The sequence below is a fragment of the Astyanax mexicanus genome, chromosome 17 (genome assembly GCF_023375975.1).
Source record: "Astyanax mexicanus isolate ESR-SI-001 chromosome 17, AstMex3_surface, whole genome shotgun sequence".
NCBI lineage: Eukaryota > Metazoa > Chordata > Actinopteri > Characiformes > Acestrorhamphidae > Astyanax > Astyanax mexicanus.
Genome location: NC_064424.1, coordinates 25,482,784 through 25,502,994, shown reverse-complemented (window position 1 = coordinate 25,502,994; position 20,211 = coordinate 25,482,784). Strand labels below are relative to the sequence as shown.

General features: G+C 38.4%; 2 protein-coding genes across 28 annotated transcripts in view; one reads left to right on the top strand and one right to left on the bottom strand.

Annotated features, from left to right (window-relative positions):
* Positions 1 to 20,211, bottom strand: part of rpl35 (ribosomal protein L35) — a 657,733-nt gene that overhangs the window by 322,607 nt on the left and 314,915 nt on the right. The gene's annotated exons all lie outside the window — the stretch shown is intronic.
* LOC103046602 (formin-binding protein 1) overlaps positions 1 to 20,211 on the top strand; it is a 123,263-nt gene that overhangs the window by 92,755 nt on the left and 10,297 nt on the right. For 5 of the 20 annotated variants that reach the window (XM_049466257.1, XM_022676435.2, XM_049466248.1 and 2 more), the window contains exons 10-15: positions 3,633 to 3,824; positions 9,776 to 9,862; positions 14,701 to 14,715; positions 15,046 to 15,081; positions 18,230 to 18,339; positions 19,635 to 19,767. In XM_049466257.1, the coding sequence (XP_049322214.1) occupies positions 3,633 to 3,824; positions 9,776 to 9,862; positions 14,701 to 14,715; positions 15,046 to 15,081; positions 18,230 to 18,339; positions 19,635 to 19,767 (573 nt within the window). The remainder of the gene's footprint in view (positions 1 to 3,632; positions 3,825 to 9,775; positions 9,863 to 14,700; positions 14,716 to 15,045; positions 15,082 to 18,229; positions 18,340 to 19,634; positions 19,768 to 20,211) is intronic. The other 15 variants (XM_022676432.2, XM_049466251.1, XM_049466253.1 and 12 more) reach the window with 10 other exon arrangements.

Genomic DNA, 20,211 nt, shown 5'->3' with positions numbered 1-20,211 from the left:
TCCATCGTCCACTGTCTGCGTCTGGCTGTGAAAGACCTTTGTTGACCCGCCTCCTGAGCTGGACGTCCCCAGCGAGGCCCGTCACGTGTAACTGAGCATGCTCTGTCTAAACCACACCCACTTTTACAAGTTCTGTGTTGTAGTGGATAACTCACACTGTGTGTGTGCATGTGTGTGTGTGTGTGTGTGTGTATTGATTCTTGTTAAGTGTTTACCAGTAGTGTTGTGTGTATGAGTTGTTAGTATTAGGGTCTAGAGCTTGAATGGGTTTATTTAAGTGATGCTGAGGTTTATTTTAAAGGGGAGCAACACAAATGTTTTTTTTTTTAATTTAGCGATTTGAATAATAAAACACATTCCACACACATTAAGGATTGTTTGGAGTGAAATGTTCTGTTTAAGAGAAACTTGCAAACTTACAAACCAAATATTTGGCTTCAAAAATGGCAAAAAAAAAACATGGCAGAAGTGAAGAGATTGGCTTATTTATATAAAACAATAACTAATTTATTTGAAATCAAATTGCAGCACTTCTGATAACATTAGCATTTATGAGCATTGGCGATATATCCACACTCCTCCCCTGGCTGTGTATCAGAGTAGGGATAGAGCTGGCAAACTGAAGACAAACGGCAGGTTTAAGTTCATTTTTGCACTCTACTCGCATACAGTAATTTAAATGACATAAAACTTTCAACATCAAGCTTAGTATCAGTTTACCATCTCTTCACAAACTCTCTCTATTGCAAATTAATCTTCATTGATGTAGAACGAAAGGGAATTGAACCACAGGGTCAATTATATACACAGCCCACGGGGGCTTATATACAGTCTTTGTAATTTTGAAAATCCAGATTTCCACTAAGGCTGGGTGCAGCAGCATTAGCATTAGCAGCTAACCACTAGTGCAGCGTTTAGCTGCTAGTAAACACCATCCGACAGAGCTAACCTGATTAACCCTGAGTGTTCCGGTAAGCCAGGTGAATTAGTGAGCGGTTCATCCCATGTAGCTTGTTTTAACACGGTAAACACGCAAACTACAGTCTGATATACTTGCCTTTGAACGGCGAAAGAGCTAACGCTTAGCGGATGATGCTAATACTTCTCCAGAAGTGCTAGCTGAGGTTAGCAACAGGCTACAGGCCAATAATACTCACCTCTGAACAGTGAAAAAGCTAGCACTTAGCGTGGTTAGCGGCTAATGCTAACATTACTTTAGTCTCGGTGCTGGAGAACTAAACTGAAACTCCTTTATAAGGCTGCGTTACAGTGGAGAGGCTTTAATTTTGAAAATGAAAAACATTGTTCATGAGGCATTAGACATCCGTAAATGGTTTTGAATGGGAAATCTTCTTTAGAACAGAGCTTTTCACACCAAACCCACACTGGGTGACTTTATTTACAAAGGATTTTTCATTGTATGAATGCCTGCGAGTATCAAGCAGAAGGTCAATGAAATCAGTATATGCTGAATGTCTCCTCAGAGCACCTATTGTTAGAGGAGTGTGTAAGTGTATGAGTGTGTCAGAGAGAAAGAAAGAGAGATACATGGTCGTGTTGTGCTGCATGTGGGTCCAGGTTGAAGCAGATTTCCTCCCAAAGCATGGCTTCATTAGAAACTCATTAATCTCCTCCAGTGCTCTGGGCCTCTAATTAATGAGAGCAGGAAAGAGAGAGGGCGAGAGACAGTGTGAGAGAGATAGAGAGACAGTGTAGGAGAAACGAGCAAAAAAGAAAGTGGAGGCTGATCTGAAAATAGTCCGGTGTGTTGGTGGTCTCACACGTGTGTGTGTGTGTGTGTGTATGTGTGTGCGTGTGTTAGGGCTGCAGTGTTTAGTCTTCAAAATCATCAACATTTATTATAAAATAATATAATAAAATATTATAAAAGTAGTGTTGTAAAGAATTTAAATCAAAAGATGCAAATGATTAAATAAAAACTCATTATACTTATTGCATTTGCAGCCCAAAAATATATAAAATGATGAATTGTCATCAAGATTTCTGAGATGTGAACTGTTTTCATAGTAGTATTTTTCACACTATATAAGGCGCACTAGATTATAAGGCGCACTATCAAAGAACGTCTACTTGCTGGTAGATTTCCAGATGTCCACTAAGGCATTCCAGCATTAGCATTAGCAGCTAACCACTAGTGCAGCTTTTAGCTGCTAGTAAACACCATCCGACAGAGCTACACTGAAGAACCCTGATGTTCCGGTAAGCCAGGTAAATTAGTGAGCGCTTCGTCCCATGTAGCATGTTTTAACACAGTAAACACGCAGACTACAGTCTGATATACTTGCCTTTAAGCAGCGAAAGAGCTAGAGCTTAGCTGACGATGCTAATACTTCCCCAGAAGTGCTAGCCGGGGTAAGCAACAGGCTACAGGCCAATAATACTCATCTCTGAACAGTGAAAAAGCTAGCATTTAGCGTGGTTAGTGGCTAATGCTAACATTACTCCAGTCTCGGTGCTGGAGAACTAAACTGAAACTCCTGTATAAGGCTGTACTTCAGTGAATGGGCTTTACTGCTTCTTACAACCTGACTGATAAAATTCATACACAAGATGCACTGAATTAAAAGGCGCACTGGCGATACTTGGGGAAAAATTTAATCTTAAAAGGATTTGCATCTTGAAGGAGTTCCTGGAGGTGCTGAACAATAGTTGCTGCTTTTCCCTTATGCCGTGAAGCTCCAGCTCATCTCAAATCACCATCTCAGCTGGGTTTAGGTCAGATCTTTTTTTTTGTTCTCTACGTTATTTGATATGGGGCTCTTACATTGTTGCCACATCATTGATATTAATTTACAATGTAGAAAATAAATTAAACAAAGAAATATTGAAAACATTGAATGAGAATGTATACTATAAAGTCCTTATAAATAATAATAATATAAAAAGCATATGTAAGTTTAGAATCAAGATATGATCAAATATTATACAAATATTTATATTTGGATGATATGAACGTCTTAAATGAAGACATTTTTAAGTGATCTAGGATCCCGTAAAAAAAAAAAAAAAATCTGGCATGTGTGTCTCATATAAATACTATTTTACTATCTTACTGGTCAGTCACAGAACGTAAGCAGAGATGGAGGGCATGATGGATATAAAGTTGCAGATTTAGTGTGTGTGTGTGTGTGTGTGTGTGTGCTCCTGCATGCTCTGGGTGTGAAGGTCTGTCTCTAATACACTAACTGTGACACACACAGGGCAGGGAAGTGCTGCTGTGTTGTGGGTCTCACTCTTCTCCGCTTCTACTCTGTTTTTTTCTCTCGCTTCTGTTGTGGAGTTCATTAATTGATTGATTGATTGATTAATTAAGTAATTGATTAATTCGGTTTGTTGAGTTATTTAACATTTTTTGGAGCCTTATTTCTCTCGTTTTGTGTTCCCCCCTTCCTTTTTACCTTCTTCTGGATTGGTTTGGTCCCCCACTCCACCTCTTTCTCTTTCTACCTTTTTCTCTCTCTCTTTCTCTCTTTTTCTTTCTGTTTCTGCTCCATCTCTTCCTTTCTTTCTCTCTCTCTATCTGTTTTTCTATCTCTCTCTCTCTCTCTCTTTACCTATCTATCTATGTCACTCTCGCTGCCGCTGCTTGGTGGCGTGTGTCTTGCCGATAGCTTATGTCCCTGTTAACGTCCCCTGCACCTCGCCAGCCCCCCCCAGAACCCCCCTCACCTTCTGCTGTGACCCCTGACCCCTCCCCCGCCCCCCAGACCCCCAAACAGCCCAAGGAGGCCCTATCGCACCGCCTCAACGACCTCATGACCTCCAAGCCCAAAATGCACTGCCTCAGGAGCCTGCGCCGTGGGGTAAGTGTGCGTGTGCATGCCTCTGTGTGTGTGTGTTTGCGCGTGTGTGTGTGTGTGCTGTCGCTCTTTGCCTGTCTCATCGCCTGCTCTGTCATTGTGTGTGTGTGTGTGTGTGTGTGTGTGTCTGTATGTGTGTGTGTGAGAGACAGAGGGTTCACTGGTCCACAAATGTCCAGTTTAATATGACTGTTGCCAATGGAAACAGGTAAAAACCACAAAAGCAGTTAAACTGTGGACCAGATCACCCTCTTGCACCCCTCTGTCTGCCCCATTCAGCTCTAACAGCACCCCGCTCTCTCACACTCTCTCTTTCTGTCTCTGTCTCTCGCCCTCTCTCTCTCTCTTTCTCTCTCTCCATTTGTTTTGGATTTTTACATTTTTTGCACACAAGAATTTTTTTTCTTTTTCTCGCACTCAGTTATTTTAACACACAAAGACACAGAGTACTGATTCAATGTACCTGTACCTGATTCTCCAGTACCTGACTATACTGATATGATACCTTATTCTTAAGTGCCTGCTGTTACCGAGCACTCTTACTGATATCTAATCCTTGAGAACCGGCCATTACCAAGTACTGATACTGATATAAGATTCTTAAGTACCTACTGATACGATAACTGATCCTCAAGTACCTGCTGTTACCAAGCACTCTTACCGATATCTGATCCTCGAGAACCTGCCATTACCAAGTACTGATACAATACCTGATCCTCCACTTCCTGCTGTTACCAAGTACTTTTACCGATATCTGATACCTGCCAATACCGAGTACTGATATAATACCTGATTCTCAAGTACCTGCTGTTACCAAGCACTCTAACCGATATCTGATTCTCAAGTACCTGCCATTACCAAGTAGTGATACTGATATATGATTCTCAAGTACCTACCGATACTGAGTACTGATACTGTAACTGATACTTAAGTACCTGCCAATTCTAAGTAATGCCTAATGCCCAATTTTCAAGTGCCTGAAAGTACCAAGTACTGATACTCAATGCAGAATACTGATACCGCTACCTGATTATCAAGTATCTGACACACCAATAGCAACACTGATAACTAATCTGCAAGTACCTGCTGATATGTGATTCTCGAGTACCTACGTATACTGAGTACTGATACAATACCTGATCCACAAGCACCTGTTGTTGCCATTACCAAATACCAAAACAATACCTGATCCTCAAGGACCTGCTGATACTGAGTACTGATACAATACCTGATCCTCCACTACCTGCTGTGACCAAGCAAGTTCCTGCTCATACTTAGTACTGATACCAATATCTGATCTGCATGTACCTTATGGTACCAAGTACTGATACTGTTATGTGATCCTTAAGTACCCACCGATGAAGAGTAGCAGTACCTCTACCTGATTCTGAAATACCTGCCGGTACCAAGTTATGAGACTGGTACTCGATCCTCAAGTACCAGCCGTTACCATGCACTAATACAGATATTTAATTCTCAAATACCTGTTAAGGTAGAGCACTGATACTGCAAGTATCACCCTGTACAAAGTACTGAAGTATCTGCCAATACTGAGAACTGTTATAAAACCTGGTCCTTAAGTACCTGGCAATGCAGGATACTGATAATGATACTGGATTCCTGTTCCTCAGGTACCTGCCAGTATAACGTAATGATACTGATACCTGTTCCTTAAGTAACTGCCAGTACCAAGTACTGATACTAATAATAAGTAATAAGTGTGGTTCTCTTGCTGGTAAAATGAAACATTTCCACTATAAAACAAACATCTGGAGGAAAAACATCTCAGACACAGTCAGTAGTTTTAGAATAGCACACAGAACCTGACACTAGAGAGCACTTTGCTTGAACACAGCGATAAAAAAAGGATCGGAACAGGATCAGGCTTCATATAGCTAATACCTATTGAATATCCTGACCCACTGGTATCACCCTGTATACACTGACATGCCAAAAGTCATGGAATAGTATTATGTAAATTGATCAAGAAGTGTTATCTCAGGGGACGTCTTGGCAACACCTTCAGCTGTTCAAGTTGTGAGGTGTTATCTTGTGAGTGAGGTTGAACACTGGCCAGCATGCTCATGACAAGGCTATGTGAACATTCCTTTTCCGAAGTGTGGGAATTTGACATTCCTCGATCCACAGTGTAACATGTGTACCAAGAATACATCATAGAACGATCCAAGGAGGTAAAGATCCAAAAGACTGGCAGCATCTGGCTGGAAATCGTCAGCGATTTGGGCAGACATCGTATTCACACGCCTAACCTGCAGGTCAGTGCAGCGTTTTTTAGCTTTAGTGTGTCATGGCAAAAAATAAATAAATTTGGCATGTCATTGTATGAGGGAATTGACCTTTAATGAGTGGCCGTATCTCGTTGTTTAATCTCAAAATTTTAGTTTTAATCATGTAAAATAAAAAAAATCTGTTTGTACCAGAAGGTCTGTTATTCCTCAAAATACTGTTTTTACAGATTCTGCAGTAGGCAGTAGTTCCCACCCAGGGGTCCCACAATGAGATAACGAGAAAGGAAACCGGACAGTTCACAGAAACGGAAACTGAGATTGGGTTGTTTTGTGCTGAGTTATCGTACAGGACACTCGTGTCAGGAGAAGGAAACGTGCCCGCTTGCCTCACCCCCCTGACCATGCACTGTGTTCTAATAACAGAGTTCCTTAAATGACATTTCCCCTCGATCCATACGCATTAACATACACACAAGCTCGTATGAATCAATGTCATGTGTCAAGCAGTTCACGATTTGACAAACAGAACAAGGAAGGAAGTGTGACAGGCAGAGAGAAACAATGGAGTCACAATGGAGTGAGATTAGATAAAAGAAGTGAAACATGTTGATGGACAGAAAGAATGAGAGAGAGAGAGAGAGAGAGAGAGAGAGAGAGCAAAAGAGTTGGGGTAAGTTAGCTAGCAGTAAGATATAGAAGTCACCCCTCATGCTCCAATGCTTCTTCATCCATTCATCAAAGCTTTCAGCTTTGTGTTTCTTCGTTGTTCTCTTTAGTACATGTAAGAGTAGTGTCAAATGTTTGTTTTTATCTGTTTGTTGATTTTGTTTTTGTTGTGAATGGTGTTTTCTGCAGGTTTAGCTGCAGTGTTGAGCTACAAACGGCGATACAGTAGCGCGTATTAATAATAAAACAGTACAGAATATAGATGTTTACATCTGCATTTTAAATGCGTCTCAATAGGCTAGAGATATACTTGCTGTTAGTAACTGTTTTTTCCATTTCCTCCCCAACTTACACAGCCAAATATCCACCCCACTCATTTGGACTCATATCACTAGTGATACCTCAACACCAAGTGAGTGAAGACTAACACATGCCTCCTCCGACACATGTTAATTCAGCCACCGCCTCTTTTAGAACTGCTGCTGATGCAGCATTGCCAAGTAGTATCACAACGTGCTTGAAGGAAAGCGCAGCGACTCAGTTCCGATACATCAGCTCACAGACGCCCTGTGCTGAGTGACATTATCCTTTGGAGGGATGTGGGGAGAGGGCGCCATCTACCCACCCAGAGAGAGCAAGGCCAATTGTGCTCCCTCAGGGCTTTGGTAGCTGATGGCAAACTACATGAACAGGATTCGAACCAGCGATCTCCTGATCATAGTGGCAGCGCCTAGCCAGTAACTTTAATTTATTACTTTGTTTACAAATAATGGCTGCATATTGCGCATTCGTTTGGTGCATAAGTGGTGTATTGGTTGTTTTCCTGATTGCATAGCCAAAGAGCAAGTATATCTCTAGCCCTAGAACAGTTGTATTCAGTTGTTGTGACTACCTAGCCAAAGGGCACTAATCACATTCAATTACATTGAGTTCATTAGGCCTGTACACAAAAAGCCTAGCCCATTATATAATGCGCTACATAAGGCATGAAACCTTTCAATATCTCAATGTCTCAATATGGTTTCATTTAGATGTAGAAACTGATCCATCATAATATTAAAATCCCCTGTATATACTAATATTGTGTCACAGAAACTCTTAAGAGAACTTAAGAGCTCTGACCTCTGTTGTGGCATGGGCACCAAGATGTTAGTAGCTGATAATTTAAGGCCTTTAATAAGGATGTGAGGCCTTGATAAGCATTAATGGACCTTGGACACCTATGCCTTGGTCACTTGGACACGGATTATCCTTTCTAAGAGCAGTTTATTACGCAGTACAGGATGCAGTTAATGGCAGGTGTGAACAGTGGGTACATTATAGGTTGTACGTTTGTGTGTATGTGTGTTCTATATATGTGTGTGTGTGTGTGTGTGTGTGTGTGTGTGAGAACCAGGTACGCATGTGTGAGTGTACATAAGAGTGAACATGTCTGTTTCAAATGGAGCTGTTATAATGGTTATCGTGATTGTAAATTAATAATACTGAATATATGGAAAAAAGATCACTTTCCATATAAAAGCATGCATACTATATAAACCCAATGATATGTACCATATCAGCCTGTGTGCCATTTAAATCATCTTACTATATAAGCTCATGTACCATGTAATCCACCTAGCCAATTAAGCCACTTTTCCATATAAATGCTTGCACCATATAAGCCACCTCATTATATAAGCCTTATAAAAGCCCATATAGCATATGAGCTCATGTTCCATACGAGCCCATGTACCAAAAGAGCCAATGTACAATATAAGCTTACATACCCACATACCAAACACGTAAGCCTGCGTACTATATAAGTACACATAATGTATATGCCTGCATACCATATAAACCCATGTACCATATAAGCCAAGATAGCAAAACATTCATATTAGTCACCTTACCATACAAGCTCACGTACCATATGAGTAAGTCCGTGTCCCATGTTGGCCTGTGTACCAAATAAGCCCATATACCATGTACCTTAAAGACCATCTACCATATAGGTCCATCCATCAAGTACATAAGACTGCATACCACACAAACAAATGTACCATATAACCCAACGTACTTAATAATTCTTCTTACTATATTAGCCACCGTACCATACCATATAAGCTGTATATATACAGCTCTGGAAAAAATAGACCACTTTAGTTTCTGAATAAGTTTCTCTGATTTTGCTATTTATAGTTATATGTTTGAGTTAAATGAAAATTGTTGTTTTATTCTATAAACTACGGACATTTTTCACAAATTCCAAATAAAAAAAATATTGTCATTTTAAGCATTTATTACCAGAAAATGAGAAATGGCTGAATTAACAAAAAAGATGCCGAGCTTTCAGGCATCATATATTACAAAGAAAACAAGTTCATATTCATAACGTTTAAAGAGTTCAGAAATCAATATTTGGTGGAATAACCCTGTTTTTTAATCACAGTTTTTATGCATCTTGGCATGTTCTCCTCCACCAGTCTTACACACTGCTTTTGGATAACTTTATGCCACTCCTGCTGCAAAAATGCAAGCAGTTCAGTTTGGTTGGACGGCTTGTGATCATCCCTCTTCCTCTTGATTATATTCTAGAGGTTTTCAATTTGGTAAAATCAAAGCAACACATCATTTTGAAGTGGTCTCATTTTTTTTCATATATGTAAATCTATGTTTCATATAAGCTCAAATACCATAGAAGCCCATAAACCCAGGAACCGTATAAGCTTGTGAACCAAATAAGCCACCTCATTATATAAATGTCATTTACCACATAAGCTCACATACTAGCATACCATATAAACACATGGACTATATACTGTAACCCTGAGTACCATATAGGCCATCCTACCAAATACACAAGCCTGCATGTCATATTAACCAGTTTACCATTTAAGCTGACTTGCCATATAAGCGTATTTTCTGTTGTTTAAGTTTTCTTTGTAATGTAATCGCAACGTAAGTTTATATATTTTATACATGTTGTGTGCGTCTGGTATGTGTGTGTGTGTAGGGTATGTTTGTATTTGCTTAATAAGGCTGTGTTCCTTGCTGCAGTCTCCACAGTCCCTTCAGTATCATAAAGAGCTGATGAAGAGGACTCTTGGCCGGCCTACTTATGCTTTCGAGGCCAGGCAATATGTCGTAAGTGTGTGTGTGTGTGTGCATGCCAGCCAGACTGAAAAGTGTAAAGAATTACACTGATCTTGCTGGGGATGAGAGAGAGAGAGAGAGTGTGTGTGTGTGTGTGTGAGAGAGTTTACAGTATATAATAGCTATAGAGCTGCAGACCTAACCTCATTTAGGGTTTCTCATCTGATAAACCCTCATGCGTACAATCAAATAAGACCTCATTTGCATTTTCTTGTCTCATAAATGAGGTTAGAGTCTGACTCTGCTAAGCTTTGATTCAAGTCCTATGATGTGATCTAAGTGACATCATCATCAGTGACACCCATCGGCTGGCTATTTCTGCGCTGTGACCCCGCCCCCTGCCACTCCCTCAGACCCCATTAGCCCATAGACCCCACCAATCAACTGCCAATTAGCTTGTGCTAAAGGGGTCAATTAAAAAAGTGTTCTGATTTTTGTATGACCCACCCCCTGCCACTCCCTCAGACCCCATAGGCCCCACCCTCTCACAGAAAGCTTTATGGCTGCCAATCAGCTTGCACCAAAGGTGTAAATTCACAAAGTGTCACGATTGCTCTATGACCCCACCCCCTGCCACTCCTTAAGACCCCATAGGCTCCACCCTCCCACAGAAAGCTTGGCTATGGCTGCCAATCAGCTTGCTCCAAAGAGGTTAATTTACAAAATGTTCATGCCTGGACCTCATAGTGCCCCCTGCCCTGTCCCCTGTCCCGCCTCTTGGTACCCACTGCACTTTTTTTGTACCATTCGTGAATATTTTCACCCCTGTTATCGACCATGACTGTGCATCCTGGTCCTTTTTATACGTGTATATATCTGTATTACATCTGTACACGGTTTTACGCACACTTGTCCACTTTATTAGAAACTCTGCAAAAAAACAAGAACTTTGTATAATTTATTACCTTGTAATTCTGTTTACTGTCCATTTCATGAGCTCAAACTACCTTATACTTATATACAGCTCTGGAAAAAGTTAAGAGACCAGTTCAGTTTCTTCTCTGATTTTGCTATTTATAGGTATATGTTTAAATAAACTGAACATTGTTGTTTTATTCTATAAACTACAGACAACATTTATAGGAGAACGAGAAATGTCTGAAATACCAAGACCTCAGATAATGCAAAGAAAACAAGTTCATATTCATAAAGTTTTAACAATTTTGAAATCAATATTTAGTGGAATAACCTGTTTTTTAATCACAGTATGCACATCATGCATATTGGCATGTCCTCCTCCACCAGTCTTACACACAGCTTTTGGATAACTTTATGCTGCTACTGATGCAAAATTTCAAGCAGTTCAGCTTGGTTTAATGGCTTCCCCTCGATTATATTACAGTTTATAATTTGGTAAAATCAAAGAAACACATAATTTTTAAATGGTTTTTCCAGAGCTGAATCTTCACCCTATAGATGGAGACTCACTGACTGTAACCCAGTGCATTACACACTGTCAGTGTCACAGCTTGGTTAAGAATGGGTTCACCACCCATACATATGCAGAAAACTGAATAAAGCCATCTAATGTGTGCCCCACAAAAGACCCTACCTTTCCAACCAATCAGAGATCAAAGATATTTTTAAATTTACTCTGAACAAAATTATAAACTTAACACTTTTGGTTTTGCTCTTATTTTTTATGAGCTAAGACTTTTCCTATGTACACAAAAACACAGTGATTATTACACAGGTGTAGCTTGGGCTGGCCTTTTGTGTGTATAGAAAAAGTCTTAGATCTCTGAGTTTAGCTCAAGAAAAATGGGAGCAAAAGCAAAAATATTGCATTTATATTTGTGTTTAGTGTATATATGACTAATTTAAATGTTTTTTTTTTTACATGTGAAGTTGTTTTTGAAGATTGTGTTTTTGAAGTGAAGCATATATGTTTGCCACTGTCACACAGTAACTTTGCATGTAAAAAGGAAAGTATAGAAAAACTGGAAGTTCAAAAAAAAGCTTGAGCTTATTTGTTATTTTGGAGATTTCTTTTTTTTTTACTTTATTTTTTAATTATTTCTCCCAATTTTCATACTACCCACAGGGAGGGAGGAGACCAAAAGAAAAACAATATGAAGATAAATACAAAGGGATAGTATATGCAGATACAATTGTATATAAATGTAAACAACTATGCACAAATTAAGCAAGTACATACTGTATGTAAGGAAAAAAAAGAGATATATATATATTAATAATAATAAAAATCAAAAACCAAAAATAAAACAGGAACAAAGCTCTCTTTAAGATCCACTGGGTGCCACTTTGCTGATTTACATGTTTACTTAGCTGGTTTGTCAGTTTACATGTTGTAATTTTGAAGCATTTCTATTGGCCCATTTGTCAAGATTAAAAAAAAAAAAAGGCAAAAATCCATGTCCCCCCCAAAAAACCTTTAAAGGTCATAACAGCTTTCTTTTAACTGACATTTATTTTTTTTTATTTAAATGTAAATATTTTATTTTCAGATTTATATTTTTAATATTGTTCATATTGTTTTGCATTTTTGTACCCACAAAAAAGACTAAACTTTTCTAAGTATCTTTTTTAAGGTCAAAATTTCATTCAGTGTGATTTTTAATTTTTTTTTAATTTACTTTAACCATAATTTAAAGTAAAGTAAATAATCCTGGAGGAGAATCTTTTGATTTTATTACAGCTGGAAATCGTGGATTACCCAGGGTTCTCTCTGCCATACAGTCCACACATCCGTCCATCACACTTACTACTGTTATTCTCTTTTCTCTCTCTATTTCTTCTCTCTCTCCCCCTCTCTCTCTTTCTCTATTTTCATTTTCATACTATTTCCTGTTTCTTAATTGGCTGTTGATCAGTTGACTAGTGCCTTCCATCCCCACCTGTTTGTAGTCCTCATAATAACGTTATAATTATCGTTTTTTTTTTTGGACCATCTTTAAACCACGCTGCTGAAGTTCACTACAAACAAAGTAAAGTCAAAAAGTCAGGGAGAGAAGCTCCAGCTCTTTACATTATTCTTTGCTGCTGCACTTGTTTCCATAAAAAAAAAAGATAAATTCATTGGACAATCAATTATTATTTTTTGTACGACCTGCTGCCAGTTATCTGCTCAGATCCACACAGCAGCCTGTAGCTCAGTAACACACGTGTGCCCATTACCCCATGCTGTTCCCATCCTCTCGCCGGCCAGCTGTGTGGATCTCAGATGCTGGCGAGCTGCGAGATTCTGAAACTTTCAGAAATTGTAGAAGGTAAACAGATTCCACAGTGCTGATGCGTTCTGTTCATCTGTCAGGAATTCCCTCGGCCTGCCAGGAGCTGACAGTGGAATGGCGAGCTCGTCACGACCTGGCACCGGTTCTCCGGCCCAGATGCCGTAGTGCGAGCGGAACGGGCAATCGTACAGATGTGTCATTTGTTCCAGAGCAATTCGCCAGAGCATCGCCTTAAACCATATTCAGAGAATTACAGATCACTACTTAATAATAAAATATTTCTCCTAATATTGACTTCATCCATATTTATACTTCATATAGTCTTCAAATAATGCATCATTATTTAAAAATGATGGCTTATTAACTCTAAATATGACCTTACTCAAAATTGACTTAAAATCACTTATCACTAAATTGTACTCATAAAATATATGGTATTCTTAAAAAGATTTTTTTTTTAATTAGGACCTAAAATTCTTAAATTATTAAACGTATTATCTTAAGCTAAATATATTTTCTCTTTAAATATCACTTTAAATAGACCTATTGCTTGACAAATTATTGATATAATGTCCATCATTTTTTGCACTATAAGGCGCACTGTCAATAAATGGCTATTTTCTGGTCTATTTTCATAAATAAGGCACTCTGGATTATAAGGCTCATTTGAAGAGACTTCTAATTAAGCAGGTGACATCGCTGGGTGGTGGTGGAGGTGGGGGGGGGGGGTAGCTAACTAAGCTAAGTAAATTTAAGCTAAGTAAACAAAACTGTAATAAATAAAATACTTGCTTTTAAAGTCAGACTAGAGCGGTTTACAGTAAACTCAGATTCCTGAATTTCTCCAGTACTAAGGCTCCAGTATTAGTGACTAACCGCTAGCGGCTAATGGCGCCCAACAGAGCTACACTGAGGAACCCTGAGCTACAGGCTGATAATAGTCACCTCTGAACAGGGAAATAGTTGTTAGCAGCTAATGCTAATGCTACTCCAGCAAAACTAAACTGAAACTCCTGTATAACGCTGTACTTCAGCAGAGTGATTTTTGGGAAAATGAAAGAATTTTAAGTGCGCCTTATTGGGTGGTAATTTCTTCTAAATATTGATTTAATTTATTTTGAGGATTTAGACATTCTGACATACTGTTAAGAAATTAAGCAAGTTATTAGATTTAAAAAAATAATAATTAAGTAAAAAATTGGCAAATATAAAAACAATAAATGTAATAAATAGGAAATAACAAGTCATCATTTTGAGAAAATAAGTCATTATTTCAACAAAGATAATCATTACTGTCATAAGTGACATGTTAAGTCAATGTTTGGAGAAAATCAATAATATATGATATTTTCATTTCATCAGTAAATTATTCAAAACTTTACAAAATAAAATCAATACATTGATTTATCTGAGTATATCTGAGAGGCAGGTCGACCTTAAAGGGGGGATTCTTGCGTAGTGAGCTTCACCAGTGACCCCCTGACCCCGGTGCAGCTGCTGTGTGAGAGTTGTGTATTTGAGTGTGAACTGCCCTGTACTGTTGTTCCTCTGACTCCATGTTTTTTCTCTGTTCTCTCTCTCCTCTCCTCTTCTCCTCCCTCCATCACTTGCTCTCTCTCTTCCCCCTCCGAGAAGCTCTCTCTCAAGCTGGTAAGCATGTGTCTAAAATAGCATGATCTTAGCGGCACGACCGTAGCATGCCCGCCGCCCTCGTAGTAACACACGGCCTCCTAACAGAACCTGGCGTTGTTGTTGTTTTTGTTATTTTATGCTTTTTTTTTTTTTGCTTAATTATATTTGATAAACTGATGTATTTTAATTCACTGCTGTTTTTTTATTGTTCTTTTGCCACACGTTTGTGATTTGTGTGATAATTTTTGTCCAGGAAAATGGTGTTGTCTTATGTTTTGCTTTTTTGTTTGTTTTGATTTTGTTTTGTCTGTCTCGTTTCTGTGGTGACCAATCCCCCTCCGTGTGTAGATCTCGCTCAATGCCCACGTGCGGAACCTTATCGAGGTGATCTGAACCCCCGTCACTGTCGTCCTGTCTCTCTTTTGTCTCTTTATATGTTTTATTAAATGAGAATAACACATTTGCTTAACATTAACTCAGTTTAAAAGCAGTAATTATCTGTAATTCTTTAAATATTTTGCTTGGTTGGGCCTAACTGAAGGTTTTGTTGTTGATAACTATGATTGCTTATGTTTGCCTAGGGCATTGTTTCTTAAACCTGGTTCTGGAGCCCCTCTGCTCTGCACATTTTAGTGGATTTCTGGCTTTAACACACCCCTGCAACACTGAAAAGGCTGTTTATGAGCTGGGCTAGGTTTCCCAAAAGGTTTTAAGCACAAAAATGATTCTTAGATGGTCAAGAGAGCTGTGCTTTCCTCTAAGCCATGCTAGATGTCCAGTGATGCTGCATCTAAGACGGTTTTTCTCATCTGTGGTCCTCAAAGCCCAGACCTTGCATATTTTGGAGGTTTTCTTACATTAAAATGTCCCCTGTTACCTCAACAATGATATATAAAAGCAAACTGGTTAAAGTGGTTATCAAGTTTTGCTCTTGACCAGTATAGTGTATTTTGTCATTTGAGTTTGATGGATATTCTGACTAAATTGTCATGATGGTGGACCAGCATGGATAAATTGGTCATTACTATCATGTATATCAACCAGCATAGTTATACTAGTTGGATAGTGTCCTCAAGTTAGTCCAGGCTGGTAGACCATCTGAAATCTAGACCATCCGAAATCTATGGTGTTCAAAAGTTAACCTGGTTGACCAGATTAACTTGTCCAGTTGACCCTGTTTTTTTTTCAGCAGGGTAATTGTTGTAGGCTTTATGCTGCAGGGCTGAACAAAATAACTGTTCTGGTAGCTTCGGCATCGATTCGGCACAAAACACTTACAGACTGGGCTGGGACCAGTTTTCTCAGTACCATTTCTTGCCTATTGGCTAACCAGGGCAGTCTATGGCGATCTTGGATGAGCACAGTCACCAGCATGCAAATGCAGTGTTAGTGATGTTGCCAGAAATAGCTGGCATAAAAACACTTCCTGGTCCTGATTAAACAGTGCAGCAAATGAAAAAAAGGTGAGGTGAGGTCCACACCAGTGTGGAACGGTACATTACGGTACATTTGGCCATGCAGTAGAAAAACGGCCATTGGCTGCATACTTTTAATATTTAAATTTAATAGTTATTAGTAGTAGTATTGTTATTAGTACTAGTTATTTTATTACTTGAAAGTCCATAGTACAGGGTTCGTACAGTCATAAAAAACCTGGAAAAGTCATGGAATTTGAAAATAGCAATTTTCAGGCCTGGATAAGTTTTGGATATAAAAATACCTAGGAAGTTTTGGAAAAGTCTACAAATCTTTGTGATTCCGTTCATCAATGGAGAAAATCTTTTTTGAGCTAACAAATACATCAGCTCAGAGTTAATTTAGTAATTTAGGCCTACACATTAAAGCTCTTAGGATCTGACACATTTTATTATTAAAAATTCTGTGTCAACATTTTATCTGATTCATTTTAGACCTACTATATTATTTCAATTTTAATTAATTGTTGGTTCTATTAGTTAATTTTTGGTTCTATTGTCTAAATTAAGTTGTGTTCAATTAAGTGATATAAATCATTCTTTAATTCTATAAATATGATATATTTGTTATATATGTGTTTTTAATTTAAAAGTCTGTAATTCTAAAAGTGTCTGTGTTGTCTTATGATTTTCTAACAGTAATGTCTACCCCTGCATGACGCCACCTTGTGGTGAGATAAGGCAGATATGATTGTGAATGTGGAGCATGCTCAGTAGATCTGGAGTGTTAGTGCTGCATGGGTGATCATTATTGGGCTGGGGGGCCGGAGGGAGTAGTTATGGCTGCCCTGAAGGCCATTTTTGTAACCTTGGACCCCTGCTTAGCAAAGGCATGTGGTGGGAGTCCAGACTTGAGCTAAAATGAATGGATTGTATTTCAACCCATATTTTATCACCATGTGTCCAAATAGCTTGAATAGTCATACAGGATATTTTGGACACTGGAAGTTGTTGAATGAACTGGCCACTGCCCACTGCCCAGCAGCTATGTGTATGTTGGAGGTTCCCATTAAAAAGGAATTTAATAGCTTATTTAAAACGTTAGCATTAGCACAGCTTCATACCTAAGATTTCAAAAGGCTGTAAATCCCGTGTTCATTTTAGTCACTGCAAAGGAACTGCTGCCACCTAGTGGCCGGATCCAGCTCAGTGTAACATGTAGAGAATGATTCAGCAGCCCTTCTGAGATGATTACGTTAATGTTAAAAGGAAACCTGAATATCTAAGATATGGAGTTAAAGCTCTGGAAAAAAATAAGAGACCACTTAAAAATTATGAGTTTCTTTGATTTTACCAAATAGAAAACCTGTGAAATATAATCAAGAGGGAGATGGATGATCATCAAAGCCATCAAACTAAGCTGAACTGAATTTTTTGCACCAGGAGTGGCATAAAGTTATCCAAGAGCAGTGTGCAAGACTAGTGGAGGAGAACATGCCAGGTTATTCCCCCAAATATTGATTTCTGAACTGTAAAAATGTATTAATATGAACTTGTTTTCTTTGCATTATAAATGCTTTAAATTAAAATATTTTTATTTGTAATCTAGGAGTAATGTTGTCCGTAGTTTATAGAATAAAACAGCAATGTTCATTTTACTCAAACATTTACCAAACATAGCAAAAATAGAGAAACTGATTCAGAAACTGAAGTGGTCTCTTATTTTTTCTGGTTCAATCCCACTGATGCCACTTGGAGTTCCTGAAAGCTACTACGCACTTTTTGTTGGTTAGCTGTATTTCCCTCTGCCATGCTATTTGGCACATAGGAAAAATAGCATCAGTGTCAGGTTATGAAACATGCCGGAAGCATGTATCGCCACCTTAAATTATTTTTTTGTGTACCAACATCTATGTTTCCATACATAAGTTACCATTTAAAAATCATTTGTAATTTTTTATTCATGCGAATGAAAGAAATCAGATCTGTCACTAGTTAACCAAACCACAGCCAACCCTCCCTCCACCATGTTTCAAAATTCCAGACTCCTCTAATGACATTGTCTTGGCCCTCCTCTCCTTCCACTCCTTCTCTCTTGTGTTCTCTCCTGCTCTTAGGGTTCGAATCCGGAGGACTTCAGTCACCTGCCCCCAGAGCAGCGGAGGAAGAAACTGCAGGCCAAGATCGACGACATAAATAAAGACATACAGAAAGAGATGGACCAGAGGTACATCATAGCAGTCGTTTTACATCAGTGGTTTTGAAAAAAGTATTTAGGTTTGATATAGTCTTAGTAATCTTGGTTCAGAATGTGCAATGCTATTTCAAATAGTTAAGTTATTTAAGGGAACAGACCACCAGGACCCCAGGACTTTTTAAGCCCTTAAAATCCCTTGTCCTGTATACAGGCTACAGAGGTAGCTGATACGAAACCCTTTTTTTCTGCAGTAAAATAACATTTACATTCTGAGAATTTGAGGGCTATAAAATCACCTACAGGACACTTGGAGAAGCTGCCTGTTTTCTCTTGTCTTCACTTATTAATTTCAGATCAGTAACAGGAATCAACCCAAATTCTGCATGTTTAAAAATAGACATAAAAACTAGACAAACATAACAAAACTAAAGGTTTGGAGACCATGAACTGTTTGATTTGTATTCAGAAAAATATTGATTTAAAAACAAAAAAAAGGAAAGAGCCAATTTTACGATTTTATTAATTAAATATTGACATAGCAGATTTACCTGTTTTTTTTTTTTCTATTAAAGTTACAATTATGCTTTTCAGTAATGTTCCTTAGCGAAAATGAAACCTTTTTTTATGAAATGCTTGATTAGAAATCCTCAAGATTTAGTGGTTTAATGTCAGGCAAAAAAAATAAAAATATCCTGGCCTGTTAAGGGATTAACTTTAAGTGATGTCATGCTAACAAAACAACAATGTAGTTCAACAAAATGTAGTTCTTACTGGTCTCTTATAACACCGTATATGCAATGCGCTGGGGTGCCTGCAGGTGTCAATTCTAAACAATGAGAAGTGCACCTTATTTCACTTACTTAATCAGTTGGTCAGTCTTCTGCTTAGCTAAAATGAAAACCTAAAACATGCAGGGACACTTTCCATTTGCAGAACGGTTTAAAACCCCTATTTTAGGTCATAACTTGAAGAACCATTTAAAGCAACTATATTCTTAAGAGTGTAGCACTCTCAACATTAAAGGAAATGGTACATTTCTGAGGTCAAAGTGAGGTCAGGAAGATCACGAAAACTTGTGAAGGCAAAGAGAACCTGTGTTTGACTCTAAAAAGCCTTCAAGAAGATTTATCAGACTCTAGAATGGTGGTGCACTGTTCTACTGGTGTTACATGGTTAAGTCCATGTCATGTAGCAGGGCTCAAATTGTGTCACTAAAGACCACCAAAAGTCTTTCTGGAAGTGTGTAGTGTGTGCTGTATAGTGCTGATGATATATTGAGTGGTTTGTTTTGTAATTGCGTGTGTTTGTGTGTGTGTCCTTTTCAGAGATGCCTTGGCTAAAATGAAAGATGTGTACGTGAAGAACCCCCAGATGGGAGACCCCAGCAGTGTGGACCCCCGTCTCGCAGAGATAGCCCAACACATCGACAAGCTACAGGCTGAACTGCAGAAATTTGAGGTGTGTGTGAGTTATACACACATGCACAGATACAATTAATACAGACAGAAACAGACACACAGTAAACCCACCATTTATCTTAACTCAAATAAATTAAGCTAGATTTATGTAAAAATTGGATATTTCCAAACATCACTTAATTATGTTGAGATAAGTAAACATTTTTAAAGTTTTAAAGTTTGAATTTTGAGTTGAATCAACTTATAATTACTGAGTTTAGTCTATTGTCATTGGCAGCTTCTTTTCCATTGACTTCTGGCACAATCTATTTGCAAACTGGGTGTGCCCCCCATTTTCTGACACTCACCATTAGTTTGCAGTCATTCTTTCCAAGCTACCTTAGGTAGTAAACTCGTAGATTATATATTATGATTAACAGCTTGGTCTCTGTGTTTTAGGCTGTAAGAACAAGAATAATTTCCTGAGCTGATAACTGTGTTTGCT